The following is an 11,518-nucleotide window of genomic DNA, read 5'->3' as shown; positions in this document are numbered from 1 at the left end:
TTAAGAGTGCACAGCAACACACACCCTTAATGTTTTTGGCTTTGTAAGGTTGTCTGTTTCCATCCCCACACTTGCATGCTCTGTGCTGGTTTTTATTGAATGTGTATATTGCTCAGTTGAATTTTACAATTTGCCAGTCAGTTGCTGCACGCAGCCCACTAGAATGCTTGAATAGCAGGCAGACTCAACACCTAGGATTCCTTCTGCAGCTGGAATAAAGTACAAGAGCTACACTTGGCACCTTAAACTCCTACTATGAAGGTACAGAAAGTTGCATTTCCAAATCTAAAATCGCCACAGAGTATTAGAAAACCCAAGCATCAAATCAACTCAGGATGCAAAAAATGCAACATTATAATACAAGAAACACAAAGAATCAAGACAATATAATCCCACCAAACATTTATAAATCCATCAGAAATGGCCCCTAATGAGACTGTTTTAGATGAAATGCTTGACAAAGATTTAAAAAAAATGATTTTATCTAATCATGGAAAATGCTAATAAAAATTTTTAAAAAATGATTTTATCTATACTCAAAGGAATCAAAGAAGCAAACAAAGGAATTAAAGAAGGAAACAAACTCCTGAAGGAATTTCAAGAGAATACAGGAAACCAACTTAATGAAATAAGGTCATTACAACACATGAGTAAGGAAATAGAAATACTGAAGAAAAACCAGGCAGAAATTCTAGCATTGAAAAACACAGTCAAATAAAAGTCTGGAAAGTCTCACCAGTAGAGTGAATGAAGGAGAGAACAGAATATCTAAACCAGAAGACCAGGTGGCAGACCTAACACAATCCAACAGAGAAAGACAAGCTAGTAGGAAGGTATGAGTGGGAATTTCAAGATACCCGGGACACTATGAAAAGATCAAACACAAGAGGTAGAGAGAGGGCACGCCAGGACCTTTCTGTCTCTGTGAACAAATGCCAGATGTATGCCGGGACAATGCCCCCCCCGTGGGCATGCGTGGCATTGCACACTTGCCTCTGGCTAGACCTGAAATCTGGAGATTGGACAGGAGTTCTTAGGCTTTGCAGGCAAGTGCCTTAACCTCTAAGTCATCTCTCTAGCCCTGTCCATCTCATTTTTTGAGACAGAGTCTCTGATCGGGCTCTGGGATATGTTGATTAGGTTAGGCTGGCTGGCCAGCAAGTCCCAATTTGCCTGTCATTGCCTTCCCAATGCTGGGATTGTAAATGTGCACCATCACACCTGGCTTTGTTCATGGGTGCCTGGGATCAAACCCAGGACTTCATGCTTGAGTGGCAAGCACATTACCTGCTGAGCCAACCTCTACTATTTCATTCAGCTACCCTAGGAAGAGTGTGGTAGAAACCCTAATGCTGAGTGTGGAAATCAATTAAATATAGGAAGTAAGTCTGGTTAGCCAACCTCTTATGGCTAGGCAACAATGCACATGCTAAGAAATAACACAGGGGCTGGGAGAGGCTCAGTGCATGTTCTATGGCAAATTCCTCCACATTGAAAGCACTAAATTATTGCCAGCTTTATCCAAAGCAGCTGGGAGCCGGGCGTGGTGGCGCACACCTTTAATCCCAGCACTTGGGAGGCAGAGGTAGGAGGATCGCCATGGGTTCGAGGCCACCCTGAAACTACATAGTGATTCCAGGTCAGCCTGAGCTAGAGTGAGATCCTACCTCGGGGAAAAAAAAAAAAAAAAGAAAAGCAGCTGGGGAAACCCATGCAACTCCTGAGATTGGGCCCGTTGACGTTCCCCCATAGAAGGAAGGGCTTGAGAAAGGGTCACTGGACCCCCACCTGAGGATCTGAGTCATGCCAGCTGTATGGGGAGGAGGACATTGTCTGCTGGGATGACACTTCTCAGCGCTCCAGCTGCTTTGGGGGCCCCATGTTCCTGTAAGCAACCCTTCACCCTCCTCGGAAAGTGACTGCATAAAACTCATTGGTTCACCAAAACTAGTTTTGGTGTGATCATACTTTGACTTGTTGCCAATGTTCTATGCAGTGTATTCGTGCCTCCCAAGGGAAAGAAATGGACACAACAGTGGGTAAAGGCGCTTCCTGTGCAAGCCTGAGGGGCCTGAGACTGCACAGTTCAAATCTCGAGATCTCACGTAAATAGCTGCATGTGCCATGCAGATCTGTAATCCCAGTCCCCCAAAGAGGAGCAGAGACCAGGGAATCACCTGGGCTCATAGAGAAATAGCAAGAAAGGGCTGGAGAGATGGCTTAGTGGTTAAGTGCTTGCCTGCAAAGCCTAAGGGCCCAGGTTTGATTCCCCAGTACCCATGTAAGCCAGATGCACAAGGTGGTGCAAGCATCTGGAGCTCATTTGCAGTGGCTGGAGGCCCTGGCGTGCCCATTCTCTGTATGTCTCTTCCCCCCCATCTCTCACTTCCTCTCTCAAATAAATAAATAAATTTTAAAAACTTATAAAGACAGAAGAACAGCAAGCGACTCCTCAAACAAGAGAGGACACGAGAGCAGTGGAGTCAGTCACTGGGCTCCGGCCACCACAGATGAGCAATTCCCACACAAGTGATCACAGGGGCACTTTCAGAGCACCCAAAGATGCATACTCCACACCACACCACACACACACACCTTGTTGTGTATACACAAGCAAGCAAAAAAAAAAAAAAAAAAATTCAAACATTGCCTTTTTTTTTTTTTTTTTTTTTGGTTTTTCGAGGTAGGGTCTCACTGTAGCCCAGGCTGACCTGGAATTCACTATGTAGTCTCAGGGTAGCCTTGAACCCATGGCGATCCTCCTACCTCTGCCTCCCGAGTGCTGGGATTGAAGGCGTGCATCACCACACCCGGCAACGAAGTGGCACATATATCTGGAGTTCATCTGTAGTGACTGGCTAGAGGCCCTGGAGTGCACTTTTTTTTTTCTCTCTCTCTCCCCCTCTACTTGCAAATAAATAAATATTTAAGCCAGGCAAGGTGGCGCACGCAGAGGTAGGAGGACTGCCGTGAGTTTGAGGCCTCCCTGAGACTACAGAGTGAATTCCAGGTCAGCCTGGGCTACAGTGAGACCCTACCTCGAAAAACCAAAAAAAAAAAAAAAAAGTGTACACACACATGCAAAAACAAAAAAACCACCCCAAACCCAAGCCCTACCGTTATTTAAAAGAAATAAAAAAAAAACCCAAAAACCCCAAGAAACTACCATTAGTAAGGGGGGCGTGCTTTGTGAACATTCTGCTCCCCAGATACACGACCCTTCAGTTTCCGTATGCTTGAAACTGGCAGTCTTTCCCCATCGTGATCCCATTACCAGCGTATATACACACATGGTCATGAACTTAAGCAATTTTTTTTTTCACAGCTGAGACACCAAAGAATTCACCTGTAAAACCATTTGGGCTCTTTAAAGCAGTGGTTCCTTTCACTTAATCGAATATTATTCCAGTTTGTTGGAGAGAAAAGAGCCCAGATTCAGCCCTAAAAGCTAATCTTCCTCCCCGTGTCTCTTGGGTGTCCTTCATCTCACCGTGTGGTCACATCTAACTCAGAGCCACTCTGTGAGTCCGAATTTGAGAAAAATAAGCTTAGAAATGCTGCAGAAGGGCTGGGGAAATGGCTTAGCGGTTAAGATTACTTGCCTGCAAAGCCAAAGGACCCAGGTTCGATTCCCAAGGACCCACCAGGTAAGCCAGGTGCCCCAGGAAGCACATGAGTCTTGGAGCTCTTGTGCAGCAGCTGGAGGCCCTGGCGTGCCCATTCTCTCTCTCTCTCTCTGCTTCTCTCTCTTAAATAAATAAATAACAATAAAAGAAACGCTGCAGAACCTGGCCCATGAGCTTGGGGATGTGGTCGGGTGGGCAAATGGTGCCCGGAAGGGTCAGTGGCTGAGTAGGGCCTGTCCCCACCAAGCCCGGTTGTTTGTTTGTTTAGGAGGGACTCCCGGGTCCCGATGCGTGGCCCCCCGCGGGTCCAGCGAAGACCTCCCGGGCCTGCGCCTCCCCGGCCGGCCGCACGGCGGCGCTGCTCGCGGCCGGGCCGTTGGGCGCGCACGTGGCCGCCGGCTCCGCGAGGACGGCGCGCGGGGCGGGGCCGGCGCGGGCCGTTGCGTGCGCATGTGCGGACGGGCCGGCTGCGGGCGCGGAGGCCGGCGGCAGGGCGGGCGGCGGAGGCGTCGAGGGCAGCAGGGCGCGGCGGGCGGCCGGCGGAGCGGGCGGCGGGCGCAGGCTGCGGGCCGCAGGCCGGGGCGGCGGGATGCTCGAGGTGCTGGTGCTGAAGGTGAGCGCGCCCCGCCCGGGCCGGCGCCGTCGTGCGCGCGCAGGCCGCCGCTTTCCGCCCACGTGGCCCCGCGCGCGCGGGCGGAGACCGAGAACCGACGCCTACCTTTGGGACGAGCCCGGCCGTGCTGGCGCACGCCTCGCATCCCAGCGCTCGGGAGGCAGAGGTGGGAGCATCGCCGTGAGTTCGAGGCCACCCCGAGACTGCAGAGTGCATTCCAGGTCCGCCTGGGCCAGAGTGGGGACCCTACCTCGAAAAAAACACCATAAGAAAATTTGTATAACCCGCTCCCACCGTCACCCTTACTCTCCCCTCCCCTAGACACCCACTTTTCCTGCCTTTCACACGTATTTATGTATTGTGGGATTTTTTGAGGTAGAGTCTTGAGTCCCTGCTATTCATATATAAATAAACATGTGTGTATCCATACAGACAGATAGATAAATATTGATACATAATATAATTTTTTTGAGGTAGGGTGTTGCCCTAGCCCAGGCCGACCTGGAATTCACTATGTTAGTCTCAGCTGGCCTCAAACTCACAGTGATCCTCCTACCCCTGCCTTCTGTGCTGGCACTAAAGGTGTGGGCAGCGATGCCCAGCAGTCTTTCATATTGATGCATACTATTTTTTTTTTTTGCCCTTCTCCATCATCTATAGAAATTACTTCATTTCTCCTTACATTTTTGAGTGGGTTACTTTTTTTATTGCTGGTTTTTGAGTTCTTTGTAGATTCTAGATATTAAACCTCTGTTGGTTGTATGGCTAGCAAACATTTTTTTTTCCCATTCAGTAGGTTGCCTGTTGATTGCTGATGGTTTGCTTATCTATACAATAGCTTTTTACTTTCATGAGGTACCAATGGAAGCGAGTTTGCTGATTTCCCGGGCTCCTGGGGATCTTACTCAAAAAGTCACTCCCACACCTGTATCTTGGAGTGTTTTCCCTAATTGTTTTCCTAGTTGTTTTAGAGTTTCAGGTCTTATATTGAGGTCCTTGATCCATTTAGAGTTGGTTTTTGTGCAAAATGAGAAAAGTGAGTCCAAACTTGTAGCACCATTAGTTTGAAGATGCTGTCTTTTCTCCAGTGAGCATTTTTGTCCTCTTTGTCAAAGATCAGGTAGCTGTAGTTACTAGAACTTAACACCTGGAGCATCTACTCCATTCCATTGATCCATGCACCTGTTTTTGTGCCAGTACCGTGCTGCTTTTATTACTGTGGCCTTACAGTACATACTGAAATCAGGTATGCTGATGGCACCCAGAAATGTTCTTTTTGCCAAGGACATTTTGCTATCTGAGGCCTTTTGTGCATCCACACGAATTTTGAGAGTGGTTTTTTTATGACTCTGTGAAGAATGTTGCTTGGATTTTGATTGGAACTACATTGACACTGTAAGACCCCCAAAACGAGGACCCCACGCTCTGCCCGGATATGGCGACACCCCAAATCACTCACGAGAAGCGGTCTTGATGCAAACTGCAAGAGGATTTTATTCCAAGTGCGCTGGGGCCCACAGTCGTACACCGCGCAGGGGTAGAGGACTGCAGACCCCCGAATGCAGGAACGGGACAGTTTTTATAGGGTTTCTAACAAAGCCTGTGCATTAGACCAATCATTTTTTTAATATCAGGAGCCCGTGGGGTGCGAGCCAGTCAGTTTGTGCCGCCCCATAGTTTCTAAGCCAATTAGTTTAATTTGTTCAAGCCCCTCATGGACCAATCATTCTCTTATGACCTTGGTGGTCAGCATTTGCGCAGGTCCTTGGGTGGGAGTAGCAGAGTGTGGTATCAGTCTCCTATGACCTTGGTGGTCTGAGGCAGGCTGCTACAGCTTATGGTGCAGGCTACTAAGGCTTACAGTGTGGGCTATTAAGGCTTACGGTGCAGGTTATTTACAGAAACCAAATAAGTGGTTTACTTCATTACTCATTTCCCATCCTTGAGGGCTATCTCATGCCCTTTTTACCTAGTTTTATATTAGGAGCGGGCTCTGATATAATGAGAAGAGGGATTCTTTATTTGCTTTCAACAGAGAGTAAAGCCTGGAGTTTGAGGTATGTAGGAGCCCGCTTAAGCTCCCTTTGGAGCGTGATAGTATTTCTGGGCTTCTGAATTCTTGGGCCTTTCAACACTATATTACTTTTGGTAGAATGGCCATTTAAAAAAACTTTTTAAGTTTATTTGAGAGACAGAGAGAGAGGGAGGGAGGAGAGAATGGGTATACCAGGGCCTCCAACCACTTCAAACGAACTCCAGATGCATGTGCCATCTTGTGCATCTATCTGGCTTATGTGGGTCCTGGGGAATCAAATGTGGGTCCTTTGGCTTTGCAGGCCAGCACCTTAACTGCTAAGCCATCCCTCCAGCTCTAGAATGGCCATTTAAAAAAATATTTATTTGAGAGCCGGGCATGGTGGTGCATGCCCTTAATCCCAGTACTCGGAAGGCAGAGGTAGGAGGATTGCCGTGAGTTCGAGGCCACCCTGAGACTCCATATTGAATTCTAGGTCAGCGTGGGCTAGAGTGAGACCCTACCTCGATAAACCAAGAAAAAAAAAATTATTTGAGAGAGAAGGGGCAGATAGACAGAATGGGCACGCCAGGGTCCCTAGCCACTGAATATGAACTCAAGACACATGTGCCTCCTTGTGGATCTGTCTCACGTGGGTCCTTAGGCTTTGCAGGCAAATGTCTTAACCACTAAGCCATTTCCTCAGCTCGAGAATGGCCATTTTAACAAGATTTATTAGCCCGTTTCCAAGCCCAGTACTTAAGGGCCTTGTGCAAGATATGCAAGTGCTCTGCTTCTGAACTGCATTCCAAGCCACTATAATAATTTTGTAGACGAATTTGTATGTAGCCCAGGCTTGCCTTGAACTCACTATGTAGTTGAAGGTGGTCTGATACTCCTGCCTGTACCTCTAGATTGCTGGGACTATAGAGTGCATTACCATATCTAATTTTATATGCCACTTTGTGCACCTGGCTTACGTGGATACTGGGGAATTGAACCTGGGTCCTTACGCTTCACAGACAAGTGCCTTAACCATTAAGCTCCCTATTCCTGTTGTTGTTGTTGTTTTGTTTTGTTTTTCAAGGTAGGGTTTCATTCTAGCCCAGGCTGACCTGGAATTCACTGTGTATTCTCAGGGTGGCCTTGAATTCACCACCATGATCCTCGTACCTCTGCCTCCCGAGTGCTGGGATTAAAGGCAGGCACCACCACGCCTGCCCCCCCCCCTTTTTAATAGGACAGAACGTACATTTGTTCTTACTTATTTCTCTTCACTACAAAAATAGTATTGAAATATTGTCCTCAACCTTATTTTATATCTATTATGATATTTTCAAAATATAGATTAAAAGTACCCGTTTGCTCTTTCTTGTGTATGGAGGGGGGGTATGAGGAGCGTCGAACCATCTTCTCCCTATGTAGTCTAGGCTGGTTTTGAACTCATGATCCTTCTTCCTCAGACTCCTGAATGCTAGCATTACAGGTGTCACCATTCCAATGTCCTGTTTACTTTTTGAACTGCAACACATAATTGAGAATCTCATTGTTTACATCTGTGGAATGTGGTGTGCTTGTCAGGAACACATTAGATCTCTTATATCAGAGCACTTGTTGTGGCAGCCACTCCTTCAATCCCAGCCCTTGACTGGCTGAGGTGAGAGGATCGTAGGGAGTTTGAGGCCATCTTGGGCTTACCCTACTAAGGTCCTCAAAAAAAAAAAGATGTGGCTTTTTTTTTTTTTTTTGGTAGTAGGGTTTCACTCTAGCCAAGGCTGACCTATAATTCACCCTGTAGTTCCCAGGCTGGCCTCAAACTCACAGCAGTCTTCCTACCTCTGCCTCCCAAGTGCTGGGATTAAAGGTATGTGCCACCATGCCCAGCTTCTCAAATCTTTTTTTTTTTTTTTTTAATCAGAAGAAACAGGTAATGTGATTCTGAGGATGAATATTTATGGTTCTAATTTTAAGTCATGCATTTTGTCTTTTAAAATGTTACAGATTGAAGATCCAGGTTGCTTCTGGGTTATTATAAAAGGATGTGGTCACTTTTTAGATCAAGAAGTTGACTATCAAAAACTAAATAGTGCAATGAATGACTTCTATAACAGCATGTGTCAAGACATAGACATAAAACCACTAATGTTGGAAGAAGGGCAGGTATGTAATAAATTTCCTTTCATCACTGTGTCTGGAAACTGTACTCAAACTGTAAAATATTCTGGAACCTAGATAATAAAACCCTCCTAGTCAGGACTGTGTTTTATGTGTAAACGCCCCCTTGTGGCTGGTGGAAGCCCTAGCATAACATTATTTCTAAGTTTGCTGGCTGTGGGAACTTGTTAACTCTGCAACTCATTCATAAAAGTTTCTTTGATTTTAGCATTAAAATAGAAATGCTCTAAATCGTTTGTCAAGGTTTCTCTTGGCTCATTTGACTTTTGGATTGTATGAGGTTCTTTGAGCCTGTTCCTTATGGTATGGCTGTACTGTATTTTCCAGTTTAAGGTCCCTAGGTCACAAATCTCCACTACCTACATATTCCTTGTATGCGCACAGCTGTCCCTGTGTGCGGCTTTATCACCCTTGATCAGCATATGGCTTGCCTGACTAGACTGCCAGTCAAGTGGCCCTGTCAGGATACTATACAGGCTGTCACTTACTTATTCAGCCATTCAACCAGTGGCTCTTGAAGACTTCTGTGTGCCAGGAATAAGGTGTTACAGCAATAAAGAAGACATGAAAAGCCATACTGTCATGGAGCCAAGTATCATTTGTAACACAAAATGAACATTAAACAATGGTGCATTGGTCAGGGTTTGTCAGAGGAACAGAACTGATAGAATGAATGTATATTACAGAGGACATTTATTAGACGGGCATACATGTCATGGGCTGCATAGTCCAGCAGTGGCTATGGGCTGCAGAGGCTGAGAACCAGGATTCTGCTCAGCGCTGGAGGCTGGGTGCCTCAGCAGTCCCAGTCTGGCACTGAAGGCCTGAAGGATTCCAGGAGACCCACAGGTCTCTGGACTATGGTAGAAGGGTGAACAAGCTGGGTTCTGTTGTCCAGCCAAGAATGACAGTGATGGAGCAAATGTGCTCACCAGCAAGGAGAAGAGGGAGGCATTTATAGAAAGGAGTAACTAAGGAAGGAGACCCTCCCTCACACCAGGCAGCCCTCCCACAGCCGCGCAGGTGTAGAGAGGGCCAGCGGAAAAGCACTGTTCTTCTCAGTGGCTTTATTTCTTCAAATTGATGGGTTTTTGCTTTACTACTTATACTTTTGTACAATAAATGTTAAGCTATTATATGTTAATTTCTATCTTACCAGAAAAAGAAGCCATCATGATTGTCCCTTTTTTACATCCACAACAATCTTTTCAACATGTCTGCATCTCTAATAGTCTCATCTGACACCTCTAACTATGTTCTTTCTCTCATTCATAGTATACTTCATCTTTCCCTCTTCCTCCATTTCTTTCTCATTCCACTACTTAGTTTTGCTTTCAAAAAGTCTGTAAGTTGCTGCTCTGTCCGGTGTGCCACTGTCTGTGAACTGCTAGGAAAGAGTCAGTCATGTCCAACACAGCAGACTGGCAAGTTCCCAAAGGAAACAGGAGGAGAAGAAACAATCCAGCCAGCTAGGAATAGTTAACAAATCATAGGAAATAACAGATCCTTCCACTAACAACCTTAAATGTAAATGGCCTTAAGTCACCAGTAAAAAGACAGAGGTTAATCTGGGTGTGGTGGTGCAGGCCTTTAATCTTCCCACTTAGGCGGCTGAGGTGGGAGGATTGCTATGAGTTAGTCCTGGGACTAGAGAGGGAGTTCCAGGCCAGTCTTGGCCAGAGTCAGAGACCCTGTCTCAAAAAAATAATAAATAAATAAGTAAGAGACACAGTGATTGGGTAAACCTAAAAATCAAACTGTGCGTCATCTGCAAGGAGCCCACTTAGCTAACAGTGACGCTGGAGCCGAGGGCAGAGCGTGGCGATGAGCTAGCCGGGAGAGCACTGCTGCAGACAGGCAGGCCAAGTCTTTTATCACGGTATGTTTTGGGGGTGTATACATTTGCTTAATGTATTTGGTAACATTCATCCCCCAGTTCCTTTCCTTCCCTCCCCCACCCCTGCAGAATAAGCGTCCTCTTCCCACCTAGTTCCCCTTCCATGTTGGTGTCTCCTTGCTGAATTTAATTGAGGTAGTTTGCATGAGCAAGGGGCTGGCTGTTCACTGCGCACAGACAGCTTTCCAGGGAAGCGCCTCAGGGAAGTGTGGGGCCTAGTGAGCCTCTTCCCCATCCCTGATGGGGTGTTGATGGGTTCAGTCTCGCGCAGGTAACTGCAAGTGCTTTGAGGTTATGAGTGCAGTGGTCAGCGTTCTGTGGCACATTATTTCCACCCTCTCTTCTGCAGTTGTTCCCTAAGCTTTGGAGGGGTGATGCAAATGTCTCATTTAGTGCTGAAGACTCAAAAAGCTTCTCTGACCAAACCTGGGAGAAAAACTTACTTGTGAGCATAACATAAATATTTAAAAAGTAGTTTGATAGGCAAGACCACAGTAGTATCTTTTCCCCTAGGCCCTAAGACCTCACCAGCACTGTGCTTTTGAGCAGGCTTATACTGTAGGTAGGAATTCCCTCCCATGGAATGAGTGTCAGGTCCAATCCGAGAGCAGAGGCTTGCCCCCATAACAGTCATGCCAGTATTACAGCACTTAGCACGTTGCCTGGCAGGTCAGCTGGGTAAGACTATTGGTTAGCTTTTCCTGGGGAGATGAAAACAGGCATTAGTTTACCCCAGATATGGCACAGGGAACAGACCATACTATGATTGCACCAAATCCAAGGTGATGAACCAATGAGCTCACTGGGGTTGCTTACAGAGCACTGTTGAGAAAACACTTCAGGAACATGGGTGACTCAGGTGGCTGTTTCACCAGAAAGCCTGCCTCAGCATCGGGGAGACACAAGAGCTGCATCCCTAGAGCTGAGTGCAGGGCTTTCAGACCACTGTCTGTCAGTCTCTGTTCCCTCGCAGTTTGCTTCTGTACCAATGGAGGGGGTCCTGGTAAAGCCTGTCCTGTTTCAGGAGCTTACGGAAACTTCCTGTGGGTTGTTTACTTCCTGAGTCTTAGGACCTTCCCTTCTTTAGTCATGATGTTTCTGCTTGGAAGACACTGCAGAAAGGAGGCCTCAAAGTGAATTCTGGTTTGATGTCTCTGCCTTGCAGTTGAAGCATATGGTATTTTCAGCAAGGG

The 11,518-nt window shown here is 46.7% G+C and overlaps 1 protein-coding gene across 1 annotated transcript in view; it reads left to right on the top strand.

Moving 5' to 3' along the window:
* Window positions 1–4,215: 4,215 nt before the first annotated feature.
* Window positions 4,216–11,518, top strand: part of Tdrd12 (tudor domain containing 12) — an 85,688-nt gene continuing 78,385 nt past the window's right edge. The window contains exons 1-2 of the mRNA XM_045154883.1: window positions 4,216–4,239; window positions 8,255–8,413. Coding sequence (XP_045010818.1) covers window positions 4,216–4,239; window positions 8,255–8,413 — 183 coding nt within the window. The remainder of the gene's footprint in view (window positions 4,240–8,254; window positions 8,414–11,518) is intronic.

The sequence above is a fragment of the Jaculus jaculus genome, chromosome 7, assembly GCF_020740685.1.
Source record: "Jaculus jaculus isolate mJacJac1 chromosome 7, mJacJac1.mat.Y.cur, whole genome shotgun sequence".
Taxonomy (NCBI): domain Eukaryota; kingdom Metazoa; phylum Chordata; class Mammalia; order Rodentia; family Dipodidae; genus Jaculus; species Jaculus jaculus.
The sequence above is the reverse complement of the archived record's forward strand: the minus strand, read 5'-3'. Positions and strand labels throughout refer to the sequence as shown.